This window comes from Chlamydotis macqueenii, chromosome 11, assembly GCF_036417535.1.
Source record: "Chlamydotis macqueenii isolate bChlMac1 chromosome 11, bChlMac1.mat, whole genome shotgun sequence".
NCBI classification, from domain to species: domain Eukaryota; kingdom Metazoa; phylum Chordata; class Aves; order Otidiformes; family Otididae; genus Chlamydotis; species Chlamydotis macqueenii.
In genome coordinates, this window is record NC_141566.1 from 8,455,301 (window position 1) to 8,475,006 (window position 19,706).

General features: G+C 43.8%; 1 protein-coding gene across 2 annotated transcripts in view; it reads right to left on the bottom strand.

Annotated features, from left to right (window-relative positions):
* The window catches only part of MAMLD1 (mastermind like domain containing 1), an 83,141-nt gene that overhangs the window by 15,887 nt on the left and 47,548 nt on the right, over positions 1-19,706 (bottom strand). Inside the window, exons 2-3 of one of the 2 annotated variants that reach the window (XM_086756661.1) lie at positions 17,210-18,479; positions 16,782-16,996 (exon numbers count right to left, since the gene is read on the bottom strand). In XM_086756661.1, coding sequence (XP_086612787.1) covers positions 16,782-16,996; positions 17,210-18,479 — 1,485 coding nt within the window. Of the gene's footprint in view, positions 1-16,781; positions 18,480-19,706 lie in introns of both variants that reach the window. The other variant, XM_086756660.1, reaches the window with a different exon arrangement.

The window sequence follows — 19,706 nt, forward strand, 5'->3', positions numbered from 1 at the left end:
CAGGCTACAGAGGAACAATTCAGCACAAGCTCTTTGAAACCTTCAGACATCAGGGTGTTTTGCTTCTTTTAGAGATGCTAGACACAGCCTATTTGCAAGCTTTCCTCCCCCGAGAGAACATGAAATAAGCTCCCTCTTTCTGGGGAAGACTCAGCTACACCAGGAGAGATTCCCAGCCCATTTCTATCTATTCTGAAAAGAAGGAGCGGCCAACAAACTCCCTTTCCTTCACCTTCCGGGTACAGCCTGCTTAGAGCTCCCTGTATGAATAACCCAGATTTTGGCATCCTACCAGCGCAGGGGCTTGGCAGGTACATTTGCACCTTGTCCTGAGATACACCACTGCAGACCTTTTTGAACACCGTCATTACCTGATTTTATAGTTGCCTTCTTTAGACCCCAAACAAGCCTTCTTCCAGTTTGAGTTCCAACCTTGCCTTCTTTGGGTGATAGGGATCTGGAGACTATTAAACAAGAGACGTCTCCTGGCTTCATACATTGCAAATAAACATATTGTTACTCTGTGCAGGAGTCAGCCAGAATTCCTCTCAGAAACAGCCACCAGAGAAAAGCCTGTCCCCCAGCCGCTCACCCACGGTACTAAGGCGGTGGAACACCATCAAAGGTACCTCTTTCCAGCCATCGCACTGGAAAAATAGAAATAAAAATGCTTTTTGAGGTGGAAGTCAGATATTTAAGGTAGCTATACGACTTTCAGCTTCACAGACTTCTGTATGTTGGATCACCACAGCTGCTGCTGCTTCCAAAGATGGAGAATAAAGGTACCTCCAGCAGACATGGGCCAAGCCTAAGCGTGTTGTCCAGGCTTCCCTCACCGCAGACCATCCATCACATCTTGGAGGTGCACATTAGGGTGAGATGAAATTACCCTCTAAAGACCTTTTCCTCCACGGACCACAGGAGGAGTCTAAATGATGGAAGCAGGAAGATGAATCCCAACCAGTCACAGTGGAAGGCTCACAATGGAGACCGCCAAACCCACACCTCACAAGTCCCAAACCAGTGCTTAACCACACAACTATTTTGCCTTTTGTCTAGGCCTCCATGGCTTGTCTAGAGCTCTGCTTTACCCTGCTAACGCTACCTCCCACCACTGAATCCCAGCTCTGCAGCGCTCCCCACCAGCGTGCGCCTACCTTTCCATTCGTGTGTGCTCGCAGGCCCAAGCTGGCAAAGGGAGGGCTTGTGTAATGGACACATCAGCCTGGAGAGCATCTTATCACTGACCTGTGCTTATCAAGAGAACATGGAAAAGCAGAGGAGGCTCCACCACCGTGGTCATTAGCCAAAAAGCTGCTTCAAAGGGAAGTGACAGTTGTGGTGGTTTTAGGACCGACACACCCAGCCAGAAGAAGTAACACACCGGCTGGGCTATTTATAATCCCTGATTCTAGAGTCTTAAAATAGCACTGCTTTTATTTTTACATTTTTAGGCACGCTTGTATATTTAAGCCACTCCACTCACAGGCTCCACATCACACATATCACAGCCAGTCTCAGAAATGAGAGACGGCGCTCCGTGCCTCCCCACTGAAAGCAGAGGTGAATTCCCCTCTCCCCGTGGCCCCTATCTCCTTGGCCAATGTGATCAGAGCCCCCAGGCCTATTTCCACATATTTTTACGTACAGACTGGCTCTTGCAAATGCACAAAGCAAGGGACACGCAGCACCCAAATGCAGCAGCGCGGCAGAGGTGTTTCACAGACTGCGGTACATGGCCACACGCGTGCTGCTCTGATCAACAGACACCACAAAGTCTCTGAAGGAGTTAATGGGCCCTACAATAAAGCAGTCCTGATTGCTCCTGTTTTTCTTAAAAAACAAAGGTCAATATAGAGAAGTATTCAAACAAACCACGGCTGCACGTCTGAAAGGAGAGCTCTCTACGGGCTCAGCACAGGCGTAGCTATTTGTTCTCTGCTCCCTGGTGCCACAATGTACCTTGGCTGGCATTTCTTAATGACTGGAGCATCCATGTGCTCTTTGTAAAACAATTATAAAATATTCAGGGCAGGAGAAAAAAAATTCCTTGCACAGCCAAGGCTCCAGCAGACTGCATAGGTGTCAAATGGTAAATCGTTCGGCATTTTGTTTTAATTGCAGAGTTATTTATACCCTGGAACTTGTTATTAACATAGGAAAAAAACAGAACTTATTGTTACCCATAATTAAAGGGACTATTATGGGACTGCAAGAGCATGATGGCCCCAGCCAGACCACCACCCCTCCTTTGGCAGCGGTGACTGGCATGGGGAGGAACATTAAACAGAGGCCCCATCTTAAGACACTTCAGCCAAGAGCTTCAAGGGGGGTCAGTCCCAACAATGCAAACCTCAGTTCCTGCACTGAGCCTCACCCCCCCGGCACTCCTGGCCTGGCATAAAGCAGGGATGCTTTTGGGAGAGGGTACTGCAGGGGAGCAATCCCACCCTTCCCTATCAGCAAACCCTTTCTGACCAAGGGGCACAGGGATAGGACACATCCTGGATTTGGCTTGGAGCTGCATAACCATCCTTGTTAAAATTCAGGATTAACAGGTTATATTTTCATTTGTGAGATTGTTATCTGCCCTGAGAAAGGTTTCCGATTTCACCAGCACTAATCAGGACGCCACAATGGATTTCCGGTCTCGGCAATGAGGCTCGAGAGCCTTTGTAGCTTGTGGAGCCGGTTTTAATTCAAATCTACCCGGCAGAGCTATTGTAGGCTGCATGTTGAACAGATTAGAAAAGAAAAAAAAGTCACTTACATGCTACTGTACCTTATTACTAAATCCATTTCTTACAGACACAAATCCCTCTGACCACACCAAAGCATCTGGTAGCTGCACCGCCTTTCCAGGAATGACACCCTCCACGAGCGGCCATGAGCAAAGCTCCCCATCAGAGTTTTATGCCTTGAAAGAAACCCGCCAAAAACCTGCACTGGTGCCCACCTCAAGTTCTGGTTTATGCTGTTAAGGATATCAGAAAAAATTAGCAGCAAAACATCCCGTACAAAGACATGAGCGTGCCACCAAAGCCCGTGCTCCTAAACAATGCAGGACTGCACACCCCGCATCATGCTGTCGGCTCACCGAGCATTTCATGTTTTAATGCCATCACCCAGACACGACAGCCCGGCAGAGGAGATGCAGTCGGCCTAGGAGAACAGTCAAGTACGAAACTACTGATGCCATAATTACAACTGGGAGGCCGAACAGGCTCCTGAGAGGGTCTATCTTTGTGGACAGAGAGGGGAAAGCCTCACCCAGGACCCACGTTACCAGATGAGTAAATTAGACCTGGGTTACAGCTGCCCTGCTCTCCCCCTGCCTCCGCCCCCAAGGAGTGTGTGAGTCAGTGGAACTGGAGGGAAAACATACACTAAATTCTACAACTGCAGGAATTAAAGAGACATCTAGAAACCTTGCCTCTGGTACTTGATACCAGCTGCAAAACTGGGTTAGCTTGACATTGCTGCTGGAGGTGAACAGGCCCAGGAAGGCTGACTGAGCAGCAGACGAGCAAAGCCCCTCTCTGCAAAGCAGGGGAGCTGAAACCTGACTGCAGCCTCATTGCTAAGGCACAGAAACAGGTTTTTAAATTTTTAAATCCGGGAGTGACAGCAATTAAGAAAACACGCTCTGCTTTCTGCACAAACAGGAGGTTCACGTTTGGGATTATGAGATACATGTGAATCTGCAAGTCTGGCCTGAGCCAGTTTTTGAGGGCTGGAGACCCCTGCAAATTCTCTGAGTTTTCTGTTCATAGTCAGGTCACGAACTTCTCGGTGGCAAGGCTCTTTTACTGGTGAGAGCACCACCAAATCAACGCCAACCGGCGTTCACGCTGCCAGGCACCAGTCTGGGAGATCTCCATAACGGTATCGCAGCTCCGGAGAGGAAATCTCACATGTCTCATAAATCCTGCTGCAGGGAGTGCCACATCGCAGCGGGCTCGTTCGAAGGCTCTCCCAGTTCGTCCGCTCGGATGGGATGCCAGGACATGCCAGCGACGACACCCCGCTGCCTCTCCCGCAAGGATGCCACCCGAGATGTCTGCCTGTTGCTGCCCGGCCTGCCCCTTGCCATCAGCCGTGTTTAGAAACCACTGTACAAACTAACCCAGAAAAAAAAGCAACAAATTACTGGGTTATGCCAAGGAGTCTTTTCTTCCTTCATGCCTTCCTTTCACTCCCCATTTGCTGCTGGACTTGAGGGAAGGGTATAAAGGCTGACAAAAATGAGTCCAGGAACCTTCGACACATCTCCCCACATTGGGGCTGGAGCTGTGGCAGCCGCCAGGGTCAGCTGGGAGGAGGGAGAGGAGGGCAGGGGAGGGAGAAGGGGAAAAAATGAACAGCTGCAAAGCAATTAAGCCTGCCTCCTTGCCTTACTGTCCAAAGCAGGAGGCAATCTAATTCAGCCTGGTGCCTCTCTTCCTTCAGCCGTCTGGTGCCTGCCTGGGATTCAGGAAAGGGGCTGTCTGACTGCCCACTTTGTCTGCCGAGCCAAAGGGGCCCTTCCCAGCCACAATTTCCAAAGGAAAGAGATCTTGGCTGGCGGTGTCTCTTCTCTTCTGAGAAAAACACGCGCTAAATGTAGCGGCAGCAGCTTTATAACCCTCTCCTGCCCTTCCTCAGCAAACAACCAAAGTGGAGTTGGAGCAAGAAAATGACCCCGCTGGCTCCTCCGCTCAGCGCTTGTCTCCCAGCACAATGAATCAATTAGCGACCGATCATTATTGCGGTAACTGTATCTTTCACAAGCAAGATTTTATACAGAGATAGAATAGGATGTTTTCTGCTCATTTCCTTCCTGTCATTCCAATCACGAACTACTGGTAAAAATACAATGCATTTAAAGTCTGTAATATTTGCAAGCATGTGCTCCAGTTTCCCAGCTGAGCGGCCGGTCTTTTGTTTTCCGCCCAGCACAGGTATGGGGAGCAGCCATGGAGGGGAGCCGACAGTGCCACCGGCTTAGAAACACACACAGGGCACATACAGAAGGTCATCTCATTTTCATGCTCCTAATATCAGGGATTACTTTAATTCCTTACTCTGGCCAACTGTTTCAGTTCACAATCTATGGCACAGGACTCCTTGCTGCATGTCTAAGGTGGTGGTACTTCCGATATTTCTTCAGAAATTGGCAAAAAACATTTTATTTTGAAAACGTTAGTGCAGGAGTAAAAGCCTTTCAGTACCCAGTCGGACAGAGAAGATAGGCTCTGTTACGAGAACAGAGTACAATTCAATTTGACTTCCAGTTAAGTTTGACAGTAATCTCGACAGCAGGTAGGTGTGCTCCCGCAAGGTTAATCAAGACAAAAGTAGGCGAAAATGTGTATTTTAAATGCAGCTAGACGCATTTCATCTTATGAAAAGCCCCAATATTCTTATCATAAGCAGAAAAAATAAGAAATCACAGAGAGTGCAAGATTTTTGCTCACCATAGGACAGATGCTTTATAAAGTACAGAATTTGAGGAAATTCTCTGTGAGAATATATAATGCTAAAGCACAGCAGTTTTCTATATTATGTCAACCTAGAGTGGAGCAGCATACCCAAGTCAGGAGTCCCTTTCTAGTCTGATTCCACATAGGGTCCCTGATGAAGGTCACAGTTCTTTTTAAAATTAAAATTTATAGACACATAGATATGTGCCACCTATGTAGGAAAAAGCTCAGACTATGGATTGGGCACGAAATGAATTTGTCCATTTCCCCCCCCCCTCACTGCTAATATTTTTTCTTAATTAAAAAAAAGTTCTTATTAAATGGTCAGGTTTTCTTTTCTTTTTTTTTTTTTTAAAAAAAAAACCCTCCTAAAGTACAACATAAATAAATGTTGGGGATTTTAGACAAAGTCCTAAACTATGGGAAAACACCAGTATTTCTCGCAAAACTTTCTTCAGTTAAAGATTTACTCACATTTCAGGACCATCACACAGCCTACGGTGATGTTATCAGCATTTCTCTGTTCTTGCTGACCTGAAGCGCTCTTAAACCATTAAATACATCATATTTTCTGATAATAGAATGCCATTCACATTTCAGTAACAATAATTCACTTTAATGAGATAAGAACTTACACATCAAGTTACTCTATCTCTGAGAAATATTAGCAGACTTTGGGGAACTGTAGAATCACAAATAATGACATCAAGAGTCCAACACTGTTCCTGGAGAACTTGTAACTCCTGGTTACATCAATAGGAATTTGAGATGTGTAAGGATTGCAAAATCAGATGTTAATCTGCAGAGAACAACACAGGTATGGGCAGTCTGCATTTTTGCCTTAAGCAAACAAGAACCAACAAGACTACTACTGAGAGAAAACAGCACTCGCTTCTAACTGCACGTATAAACAGGCATTAAACACAACTGTATTCCTTAAGTGAGTCATTACCTCGTAAAGAAAACTTTTACAAGAAACTTCACGTTGTTTACAAATTTCCCGTTTACATCTTTTTTTTTAATTCTTTCCTTCCCACTCATAACACACACACACACACACCAACCTCGGTAAAGAGAGCTGCAAGAGGCAGAAACCTGATGCTTCCATTAAAAAAAAAAACCCCACAAAATCATCAATATTGACTCCGGCACCTTCCGTTAACAGCTTCTCCATTTTTTCTGCAGTCGAATGCAATCTAAACACAGACTTGCTTATCAAACTAAGACAAGATTACTCTGCTTTCTCCTGGCACAGGGAGATACAGCTCTTCAGATACTGGAGCGGGGTCCAGGCTGGGGGAACGGCTGCGCTGCCTTCAGCGCTCCCCCAACGGGCACAGCATCATTGCGGAGCCAAGGACGAAAAATACAGCAGGAATAGCTTAATTCCAGCTCTAAATGAGCTCAGCGGGGAATCTAAACACTCAAGTCAATTGCCAGAATTTGCACTTTTCAACCTCGTTCTGCTCCTTTGATCAGACTGAATTTTGAGCTACGGCGATTAATGGACTAATAGAGGAAGTCGCAGGGTATCTCTTGGGAGAAGAGGGAAAGGAGAAGAAAGTGTCTCATCCTTGCTATGTATCCCTTCTGCTAAACGCCACATTTCCATGTAGAAAACTAAAATGCTGCTGCAGAAAGTGTGCTGACTGAGCTGGAAAGGAGGAGAAAAGGGGGTTGTACGAAACAGAAAAAAAAAAAAAATGCTTACACGATCATTCATTCATTCCTTAAACACGCCCTTTGGAGCAATGGTAAAACAAAACAGACTATCCAAATATAAGTGCCATGTAAACTGCCCTTCAATCCAGTACAAAAATAGTTTATACTAAATAATGCTGTAAAGGAAATATTAAAAACACATTTATTATGCAACGAGAAGCTTCCAAAAGCCCTGAGTAGTTAAGTACTGAGAGAAAAGGATTTGTGTGTGACACGGATACATATACTGGTATCCCAGGACAGTAAATCATGTCCTTATCTTTCTGGAAAGGGAAGAAGTACATTAATATTAGCAGCCTGCAATCACCAAAGAAAAAGCAGCGGGAAAAGTCTTTGTTAAGATTTTATTTTTTATTTCTTCTTAGTTTGCTTTTGTTATTGCTGTGCCTGAGAGGAGGGGGCAGCCTTTCTTCCTGCAAGAGGCAAATTTTGCTTCTGCAATTCATAAGTGTAAAAAACAAACCCCAGAGGACTGCAAATAATCACCGGACTGATTAAAACAAACTTATTCAAAGTTTGGCATGTTTACAAAATACTGATACTAACCTCCAGAAAACAAAAACAGAAAAGCCAAAAATAATTCCAATGTAAACTCGAGCAAAGGTGGGAACAGTGCATCAAAGCTTCCAACTCCCTCTTTTTTTTTTTGTCGCAGCACTAATACGCCATTGCCGATGATTACTGTGCCCTTTGCTGCATCCTTCTCCTCCACCTTTGGTCTTTCTGGAGCATACAGAGACATACAGACATGATTCACTCTGCTCTCAGAAATAATCCTGCAGTCATCCTGCAATGACCTCCCACTGTGTAAATGTAGGTGTGTGTGTTTGAATCTTTACAAGATCAAGCTGTTAATACAATGTCTTAGACTGTGATATCGTACTTTTTAGTCTACATTACAGGGCTTACCCTCCTTGTGGGTCTCTCATCAATTCTGTAATGGGGAAAAATAGCTCGGCACCACTTGTCCATAACCTGCCTTCGCATCTGGATCTGTATGACACTGATCCAAGGTATCGAGTTTTCATTACTTCAATGAGAAATGTTAAGTAATTTTGCCAGTCATATAAAGAATATCTTTTTATGCTCAAGTAATGTATTTCCTCTCTTCTTATTTTAACATTCCCATACGCAAAGGGTTAAATTGTAATACAGGATTACTTTTTGTCAACAGTAGAGCTTTTAAGAATTACATGCTACAATAATTATAACATTTGCCTTTATATATGCTATAAAATTTTTAACTCAAAACCGTCCATCTAATAGAGTGATTAGCCTTCAAAGCCCTAAGAAGAGCTGCTACGTTCCGACTGTGGATTTCTATCAATTATTAGTGCCAGCTGCTTGAAATAGTCCAAAGTGCTCGAAACAGAAATATTACACAGCCAACACAGCAGACTGATACGCTTCCTAAATGGACAGAGTTTTTGAAGACAGCTCATAATAGTGTTTGGCTTTCAGACCTTAATGTTAACAGCTTTGATGGGACTGCTTCTAATTTGTATTTAAGACCCATTACCTCTTCCTCTAAGCAATCTTCCTGAAACATCATTTGTTCTAGGGGGATATTTGCCATCCAGCGCAGCTCCGTAATGGCTGTTAATTCACACCATTTTGCTTGCTCCTGTACTAATCAGCAAACTGTGAATCATCCCAGTGTTTCCAGACTCGCAGATGTACGAGAGAACCACCGAGGCCAGTTCAGTTTCTCTCTCCATTCAGACACGGAGACAATATCAGTTCCTGTTTACAGCCACGGCTTTGTTTTCCCCCACCCACACACTGAAATTTCTCCAAAATGCCCAGAGAAAAAGAAAAAGAGACTGAGTTCATTTTACCAGGAAAGTTATTTCTAGGTATTGCATCTGAAACAAAACATGTTTGTACTTTTATTCTGCGTGCCGCGTTTACGGCAGGGAGGCAGAAATGACAGAGGAGTGAGCAGAAGGACGCAGGAGGCAGCTCCAGTCACCCCACCCTGCCAAACCGCCGGCCGGCGCCAGGCACATGATTTAACAGCATCCGAGGGACTCTCGCATTTATTTGTTTGCTTTTCATTCTAATTGTTAAATTAGACTTTGGCTATGTAAGTATTTCTGCCTTGTGGAATACTATAAGGCGATACTAAGTAGAAACCACCTCAAAAATCAAGGGTACAAACCATGCTCTCACAGTATCACTGCAAAAAAAAAATTTAAAATAAATTATTGATTTAGGCATCAAATTTGAGGTAGTAAGAAGGGCTTGGTTTTAGGGAAGTGAGCACATTTTCTGAAAGCCAGGCTGCTTTTAGCTCAAAATAAACTCCCCAAACTGCCATGTACTAAAGAAAGATACAGAAAATAAGAACAAACAAACCTATCTTCTACTGATGTGGGAAAAATTGAATTAAGATGTTCTGATATTAATGAGAATTTAGAGCACAGATGAAACAAGCTGGGTGTACGATAGGGTCATGGAAACCATTTCCTCATGGCTATCCATCAGCACGCCGTGCCATCAACACACCTTTGCAGCGTAAGAATTACGGGTGCACTGACTTGGAAGTGCAGATGTGTGTCGTACCCATCCCTAACCACTATTCACACTGTTATTTTTAAGAATGATACACAGAAGGAAGTTATGGCATTCATTATGGAGCCAAACAGACAGTGAGAAGGTCCCCGAGCCGTCCTCAAGATTCCTGGGATGTTTATAACTTCATTGCAGCTAAGGGCACAGCTGAGAAAAAAAAGAGATGTTCAAAACCTCTTCCTCAACTGCTTATAAATTAAAGGTTTCTGCATATGGATGGGGGTTTCTGTGAAAAAGAAAGCAAAATGGGTTACTTGAAGGGGAAAAAAAAAAAAAAAAAGAAGGCAAGAAAATCTGCAGTTGGGGCCCGATTCATCTGATGTTTACCTCAGGAAAACTTGTGAACATCGCTACCAAGCTGCCTGGAAAACCCAGGAGAAACTGCCCAGCTAGGCTGGCAGGAGCAGAGTGGTTTTGGTACAAATGGGTGTCAGAATATGGTTTCACATCAAATTAATCAGACACTTTTAGCATGATACCACCGCTTTCCCTCCACCTTGGAGAGAACTTCTCTCCCACCCACCCCCCACGGCAGAGCAGAAGGAAACAACTGTCTGTTGCTTAAAGCTCAAAACCACAAAAGCAAGGGGGTTTTTTAGAGTTAATGCAGAACCTCTCTGCGATGGCACCCTCTCCTCTGCTCACCCGTGGCTGTGCGGCCTGGCCCGGCACTGGAGCCGGGGGATCCAGCACTGCCATAGGGCCTGCATCTCGGGTACCCTCAAACTCCTTAAAAGCAGCCTGTCAGGCTGAAACACAGCGCCTTGGCCTAAATTTCTCTGGGATAAGACACGTTTCCATCTACATGTTCATAGCACACAAGTGCTACTTCCTTTTGTCTTTCTCCACCAAAAACCTGGACAGTACCACATCAGCCCGCACACACATTGCTTCATCATTCCGCAGGTAACCAAGAGAAAGATGTTCTTGAATGCCTCCCAGCACCCCTCGCTGGTGTTTATAATACCACCTAAGTCTCTTTTTTCTTCCCAAGTGGATTTTAATTTGTCCACTGTGAGATTCCCATAGAGTCCTCTGTGTCCTAAATGCTAAATTGTGAGCAGAACATCTTCCATTTTATCGAACAGGGAATAACTAAGGGAAAGACCCAGCTGGATTAAGGAAAGTGCTGCAGCTTTGATGTAGTGTCTGCATTAATTTCAGATCCAAAAGGAGGGCGATGGCAAGGGTCGGGGAGGATGTGGCATCCAAAAGTGCTTTCAGCACAAAAGAGAGCTAAACTGGAAAGAATGATGAGTGCGTTCGTTAGGCAGTGCTGCTCGCAGTATCAATGCCTGTGAACATCTTAAAATACAAGCCAAAGAACTGGGAAGGTTCAGACACGGCTACTAGGACTCCCCTACAACAGGGAAAGCCTTTGAAATAGCTGTAATCTGACAGAAGATGACAACGATTAAAAAAACATTGCAAAAGAGCAGTGGGCTAAGAAGATCAGATGAGAACTAAGGTTTTTTTATCTTGATCACTGCGCTTCTGAAAATGTTGTATTACTGTTGGCATGTTGAGGCCAAACACCCCACTTCTTTCCACAAGTTTACTCCTTACTTTCCAAAACTTATTTTACATTATTTATTCACAGGGAAGGGAAGGGGAGGGAGAAGATGGCACTTTGATAGTTTCAGTCAAGCTCCTTCCAGACTCTCTTGAAAGGGAAGGGAGAACCTCCAAGTTTGAAAAAAAAAAAAATTAACTCAGTTGCAAGTGCACAGATAAATATGAATTCAGAAATGACCATTCAAGAAGATGTTTTTACATCTGTGGAGAGGTCAAGCTCCAGGCTTATTGCTCTCTGTAATCCAGATTCATCACCAGCTTCCTTTATTCGCCTATTCAAAGGCACTTAATTAGCTGAAGGGCTTGTTGCTTTGCCTTCAAAAGCTCTCTACTCCCTCAAAGGCTTTGCTTCCGTATTGTGCTACCATTGCCCTTTGAAATCAAATCTGTTTTGCTTCTCCACAGCATTAGTAAAAGAAAAAAAAAAAAGTAATATTTTAAAAACTTTTTCAAGAAAAAGAAGAAAAAGAAGAAGAAAAAGAAGAAGAAAAAAGAAAAAGAAGAAAAAAGAAAAAGAAGAAGAAAAAAGAAAAAGAAGAAGAAAAAAGAAAAAGAAGAAGAAAAAAGAAAAAGAAGAAGGAAAAAGAAAAAGAAAAAGAAAAAGAAAAAGAAAAAGAAAAAGAAAAAGAAAAAGAAAAAGAAAAAGAAAAAGAAAAAGAAAAAGAAAAAGAAAAAGAAAAAGAAAAAGAAAAAGAAAAAGAAAAAGAAAAAGAAAAAGAAAAAGAAAAAGAAAAAAAGATGAGGGGGAAATACCAACGGAACTTCATTCAAAGTGGCTTTAAAGATAAGTTTGACACTTAAAGGAGCAGGAGGGGTTGAAACTGCAGATGAAATCCAGCCCGTACTTCTGATCTTATTAATAATACATGATACCGTATTATTTTATGTGTTAGGAAGACTCCTTGTGACATCTCAGAAATCCCAAATAAAACATGATTTTTTTTTTTCCCCTGTACTTACAAGAGGACTGGATGTACCCAGATGCTGTGGCCTGTGCTCTCTGCTTTTCCAAAGTCGTCATCAGTCTGCATCAGCGCTTATAAACACGTAGTGCTGCTCAGTCAGAACAGCCTCACCTAACAGTCACGGTGCGCTGACTTTGCATGGGCAGAAATAACTTCACATAGCAGAGGACACCTAGGAATCAGTCTGTGGTATTAACGTTTCTGTTTGTATTAATAAAAGCTGTATTTTGTATTCCATTTTATTTATTTAACCTTTGACATCTAAGCTCTGGGTCAGTTTGCTTTTTAAAACAGTGCATTTCTTCTTCAGTTTTGTTTCTATATTTAGAGAACTCATGCTCAGAAACAAGATTTTTTGTTTAATTTTTCCCCCCTAGTATATTTAATCTAGCTGAGGGGTTTTGGTGTTTCTCTGCAACCTATAATTTACTCTGCCAACTCAGATACTGTACTGCTGCTGTTACCACAGTTAAAGAAACACTGTCAAGTCCTTCTCAAAGGTTTTTTTAGCCTTCAGCGTCTTCTTCGCTATCTCATATGCAGTCCACATGTAGTAAAATATAGCCATTTTTCTGCAAATAATATTATTTTTCTCTCTGTCTCTTCTATCATTTTTCCTCTGCCATCACTTTTGGCAATGGAGCTGAAACAAATACACCCTTCGCCGACAACCCAGTACCCAGCTATCAGGATGTCGGCAGGAATGCAGGGCTCTAAGAATAGCACATTTGGCTCCTACAGCGCGAGCGGAGCTCAGAAACGCACACCACGTCCCACCCAAACAATGGCTATTTAACAGCCACCCCCCTCCAACAAAACAAGCTTTCAAGTTGTGTGTTGGTTTTCAACGTTTTACACCCAGAGCAGTGGGCACTGCTGCCCTCGTCCCCAGGGCTCTCCAATTTTAACTCGGACAAACTTGGCCTTGGAAAAGCCTTGGAGATGCCCAACTACTCAACTTGCCTGGGCAAATGCAGCTTTTCATGCGCCCAGAAACAGCCCATAAAGTCAAGTGGCTAAGCTTAAGCCCAGCAAACAGTGTGTGATGGTTTCACAGACTGTCTTTGACTCACTGGCATTTACTACCTGCTTTATATCGCGGATTTATGAGGCCAGACCTTTGAGTATAATTTCACTCAGCAAGCATCAGTCCTACACGAGCGAGATGAAAACCCGCCCGTATCCGCAAGAGCAATGTTAGCGCCACCGGGCTTTGCTGGATCGCACAATGCAAACTGTCAGTGCCTCAATCAATATCCGTCAATGCTCGACAATAAAGACCGTAGTGCTTCAGATGGGAAAAGATTAGCCCTTATCAGATTCACCAGTTGTCCAGGACCGGGGATGCAGACTGATTACGCTTAAGAGATATTCAGTACAAAAATGGTAGAGCTGTGAGGTGCTGCTAGTAGCCCCAGGTTTTGGAATGTGGAGTTTTTGCTTTAATACGCATTAAAACAACAGCAAAAAGCTCACTCCGGGTCTGTCCTAGCCACTGCTCTCTTCCCCGTGTTGCTCTGCCTGCTACAAGGATCAAATTTCATGGTTTATTGTTCTCCCTCCAACTGGCCACCATCCACATTCTTCTTCTGTACAAAGCTGCACCTCTTGCTCAAAAGAAGAGTGTGCTATGCCTTCTTTTTATAAATTTTAGTCACATTTACAAATACACACACAGAGTAAGAGGATGACTTTTAAACACTAACCAACATTCCAAGGAGTGCTGTAGTTTTTCTTTGAGCGAATTTCTGTGAATGAGGCTAAAAAAGGCAATTTTTCCACCAGAAGGTTACTAATTTTTGAAGATGCAGAAGTTGCCTCCCCTGTCTTCTGAATCTTTAACATTTTGCCTTTTAATGAAACAACTGCTGTATCCTTGGAAAGTCCTATTCATCACCTGCCTCAGGAGAGGACTGGCACCAAGATTCTGCAAAGCTCTAATTCAGCTCTCAGGTACGCTGCTGGAAATCAAAACCACGGTCAATGGAACTACTTCGCTATAATGGAGTAAAATTGGTACAGAGCAGGTCAGATCCAAAATTTCAGTATCAATCTTCTAATGTCAGTAAGAAATCTGTTGCAGACAGATAACGGATTTGTATGCTAGATTTAAAGAAATGTCGCAAGTATCCCAGAATTTTAAGGTTTCCCACCTAGAATATTTTTTCCTTCTATTTTTCTTCTAATTCAGCACTCAGGATCTATTTTCTACCATGAGATGTGCAGTAAAGTTATCCAAACCCTAACAAAATGTTCCACACCTGAACATCCACCGTCCTTCCTCGGCAGCTCAACAGACTGTAAAACCGAAGCACTGTCATCTGGTGTATAATTACTGTAATAAGTCTTACTTGTAAAACGAGGGAGGCACCATAAGCTTACCTAAGTAGTCTGAAAATGTAAAATGCTCATCACCTGTAATCACTGTCTTAACCGTCCTTGATCTTTACTGATAGCCGCCAAATTATAACAACTCTCTCCGATGGTGAGAATCAGCTAAAAACACAGCACAGGCAGAGCACCGGGAAAGTTGCTGGGAGAGGGGCTATTTTGGCCAATTAAAGTGACTCACTGCAGGAATTTTTCTCCTTTTTTTTTTTGACTAATCAATGATGTAGGAGGTTTGGAGGTGTAAGAAACTGCAAAGCAGGGAAAACTAGGGTGCAGGAAACCTCGGGAATCCAAAAAGGACATGGCAACCCCACACACCCAGCTGGGGAGCCAGAAAAAAAAAAAAAATACGCTCAAAGGTTCTGGATATACGATCAAAAGTGATCACATTACTGCAGTTTAACAACTTACCAGCCATCATCAGAGATGCAGTAAAACACCGCAAATATATTCTTCACCCACACTGCCTCCAGAGCAAAACATCTGGTGGGCAGCAATTCACAAAGATGCAGCAACGTACTCACTCTGCAGCGTATGTCCGTCCATGCTCCAAGATCCCAAGCCAGTGAGACCCTCTACTTTGTGTTTAATTTGGGTCTCATTCAACACAAACAGGGTCCTCACGTGCTTAAAGCAACATAATTACTTCAGATCTTTGTTGAATCAGGGGCCTTACCCTTTAAAGTGAACTGTATATGCCGTATGGTTACATGTTATATATTTGGATAAGCAAATTCAGCAAGTCACCAGTCCTTCCCAGTTGTCAGTTTTAAGCAGCTGTATTGAAGCAAGGGAGTACTGAGCGTGCACGACTCGGAAAAGAGCAAGTCAATCCTGAAGTGGCACAGTGGAAGTGCACCTCATTGATTTACCCCTAAGAAGCTGACATGTAGTAACTATCCCCTTATTTCTCATTGCTGTCATAGGAGACGGTTACACTAAGTCACCCACACAGAAGAAATCCACCTGTGTAAGAACTGGCCACTTGGCAGGGAAGAAGAGCAAAGAAACCCTGGAGCGTATTCCCTAGCTGAGCACCACGCTCTCGAGCAGAGCTTCAGAGATCAGCCCTGGTTGTTTGCTGGGTGAGGAGTGTTCAGTCCTTCACGAGGAGCTGATGGAGTGCCTGTGTGCACAGCTAAGCAGCTTGAAAGATTCTGCTTCCAGAGTCTCAGTTCAGCCTAACAAGGTACTTGGCTTTGGTGCTGAGGTTCAATCTGTTTCCTGCTGTTCTTCGTAACAAAAAGATGGGTGGCTATTCCTCACACCCAGGCTGCTCTCAGACTGAGTCCCCAAGCCCTTCCTTGCTCTGAATTCCCCTTTCACAGTAAACCTCTCTTATCTGGGGCAGTAGATAGTGCTTTGCACCGCTCCTTGAGTCTCAGGGAGAAGGCTGCTGGAGAGAAATCAGGGCTGCGGCTCACTCCTGCCAGCTGCATTTTTGTGTTTACCAGCTCAGTTGGTATCAGGGATCGACAGAGGGTGGGGAATGGCCCTCATCCAAAGCAGGGCATTGCTTCTGGCAAATGCTGGTAACAGGTATTTCAAGTCTGCCTCTTTACTATTCTGGAGCTGTACTGTTTGACCTGCTGTCCAGGAAGGAGTCGTATTTTAACTTCACTTCTCACCCCACCTGAGCTTTTCTACCCTCAGAAGCATAACACAGAGATGAAGTTGTTGAAGGGCACTAAGAAAAAAAAAATCCCCACTAAAAAGATGATGGGAAACATTTTATGGGAACATCTCTACAGCTTACAAGCTAAATAAGAATACCACCTATGCTCATAAAAATAAGTTATTTTAGAGGTATGAAATGTGTTTCGCCTAATAGCACAAAGTTGTCCACTAGGCTAGAAGAGACAATGCGTGGTGGAATTACAGAACATTTCTATTGAAGAAATAAATAAAGTTACTCTGAGAATGCCAGAATGTTGTTATTGCTTTGTCCATGCACAAAATCTTCTGTGCACTGCTGTGCACACCCCAGTAATTTAGCGACATCACATTTGAAACACAAAGGAAAGTAAAAATAAGAAAATAAATGACTCAGTATTTTCACATAAGCCACGTAAGACAGAAGAGACGTTCTCACCTGTCTGCTTTGAGATGGCAGCGTGGCAGGCTGCATGTGTCTCTGCATCCGATGTGGCTGCATCAGCTGCCGAAACTGCTGCTGGAGAAACTGGCTGTTGCTAGCCTGCTGGGACTGCTGCGCGGCCGGAGGCGGCTGCTGCTGCTGGAGATAGTGAATGAGAGACTGCTGCCCTTGTCCTGCTGTCAGAGGTGACATCTTTTGAGTAGCCGACTCTGAGGCAAAGTGAGACAGTGGTTTGGTGTTATTGAAAGAAAACTGGTCTTGGCTAACAGGGCTCTCATTCACCAGACCTGGCTGTAAGCTACTGGCTGGCTGTTGCATAATTATATTCATATTTTTGGACTGGTTTGTAGTCATTGATTTAAAAAGCGAGCTCTGCATACTTGTGGGGTTGCTGGTGGGAGTGATGTTAGAGATTAATGTACCTTGAGGACTGAAGGGCTGCTGATGAAGAGCTGGGCTTGACAGCTTTTCTGGCCTGTACGGTGGAGAAGGTCCAGTGTTTGTGGAGGCCATGCTCGCAACCAGGTTGTTCTGTGGACTTTTAATGTTGTTGGCTGGTAAACTGGCTGCCGTCAGGGTGGGCAGCATGGAGCTCTGCGGGCTGAAGGGCTGCTGGTTCAGAGCCGGACTGGAGAGCTTCTCGGACCCATAAGGAGGAGAGGGTCCATTGGATGGGGTGCTGCTGGAAGTCATGCTTGAAAGCAGAGTGTTTTGAGGACTCTGAATGTTGTTCCCTGGTAAATTATTAGCAGGCATGCCAGACACCATAACATTTTGAGGACTGAAAGGTTGATGGTGTGGGGATGATCCTGCCCTGTAAGGCGGAGAGAGACCAGGAGGAGACATAGTTGGCCAGCTGGGAGCCTGTACTTGTTGCTTAGTAGTAGACACTTGCTTGCTAGCTGCCAGCTGCTTTAGCTGCTGAGCGTGCCAGTTGGAGGCAGGTATGTTGGGTAAGGGTACCGGAAGCATAGGTGGTGGCTGGTTCTTGTTCTGAGCTGCTGTAGAGATGGGTGATGCAGCAGGTTTGTTTGAGGGAGGAACTTGGAAGTTAGCTCCAGCAGATGATGGTCTCATCTGAGGAGATCCTCCACTGGTTGGATTGCATCCCGGAGAAAAATCTTTGTTAGCAACATGGTTCTCCAAGTGCGAAGTCTGTGGGGAGGACTTTGGAGTGGTACTTATGCTTGGTTGAGAGTGACTCAGCCCAAGTGGCTCTTCAGTCTTGCTGCACAAAATCTTCTCCAGATCCAGGTCATTGGGAGAAGGATCAGGCATTTTTGTCAGCTCTTCCAATAGGTCTTGCAGCTCTTGGTCCACAGACTGTAAGCTGTTTCCTTTCTCATCATAGTGGACAATGTTATTGTTTTGCCCTCCTATTGACCCCTTCTGATTTATTTCTGCGTTGGGTGGCACTGAAAACGGGGAACCAATGCCACCACCATTCATGTGATTGTTTTCGAGGAGCACCGAATGACCTGTGACTCCCAGGGAAGAAGCGCTGTGACTGGTGGAGAACGGAGAACTTTGCATTTCTGGACACGCCACATTGGGATTGGCACCTTGGCCCATGGCAAGGTTTACGTCATCCAGACAAAGTCTTTTACTGTCATTTGGGAAAATGACATCAGGCACACCACTGGAGGCAGGAGAGCTATCGTCTTCCAGTTTTCTTTTAATGGATCCCTGTAACTGGGAAAATAAAAAAGGAAGAAGAAAGGATCCATTATTGACCTTATTCTAACATGCTCTGAAGCTCCATACTGTAGCACTGCCTCGGAGATAAAGAAAATTAAATCATACAATTAAAAAACCCAATCATGTGAGACAAATTCAATCAGGATTTAAGTGGGTGCAACTTCACTGAAATCAAGAGAGTTATAGTCAGACAAAGGCTAAATCTCACATGTTGGCCTTAAAACAGATGTTAAAGCTGTAAAATCTTGTCTGTCACGTGAACTGTAATAGAAGTTTTTAAAATAGTTTCTGGTACCATTTCAGTTAAGACATTATACTCCCTGAATAACAAACATGCCAACATTTTTATGGTAACATTTTTTAGGTCTAAACAACGGCAGATCTGAATGAAACCCTGGACTGAGTTTAGTGACCTTCTGCCAGTGACTCAGATTAAATTCAGACCTGAGACACTAAATTGTTTTACATTCTTTACAGGCAGAACATCTGAAATAACTGGCATACTTTCTAAACAAACCAAACCAAAACAAATTCTCAACTCTCTATCTAAACAGACTTTCAAGCTTCCTAATCACAGATGGTTTAGATTTCAGAAACCAGTAAGTAACAGCTAAACCTCTTAATTTTTGTTTATTCTTCTAAGTCTAAGGCAGTATGGGCTTCGTTCTTTTGAAGGACTGCAACCCATTCAGAAAACTGGAAGTGTTTTCAAAATACAATTATGTAAATATCTGGATCTACAAGAAATGGTAGAGTTGTAAATCCACAAATCTTTGGGGAAAAAACCTGCCTTATACACATAAAGAAAGTGAAACTAAAAACAATGCTTCTCATACCAATTCAGTATGATATGGCAATCTCTTCCAAATGTGATCATCTGTGGCTTTCAATTTTAACAAGCATGACCTGTATGTCATAGGATTAATCTGACATTAACTTTGCTGCTTCAAGTTAAGAGAAATAAGCGTTATGTCCTTGTTTATCAACAGAGGGAGGCAGCATTTCGAAAAGTATTTAATCGGCGATGGGAAAACCATAGAAAGTCACTGTTCCTCTAAGCCGTCTCACAGTAAAGCCTCTCCCAGCCCTGGCCTACAATTTGAAGTGCTGTCAGTCATCTAGCACCATGAAAAAAATTCACATCAGTAACAGCTCCTGTCACCAGAAAAGCCCCACCACCTCACCCCAGTGTAACCAGATCCACTCTAGAGCCGTGGTGGG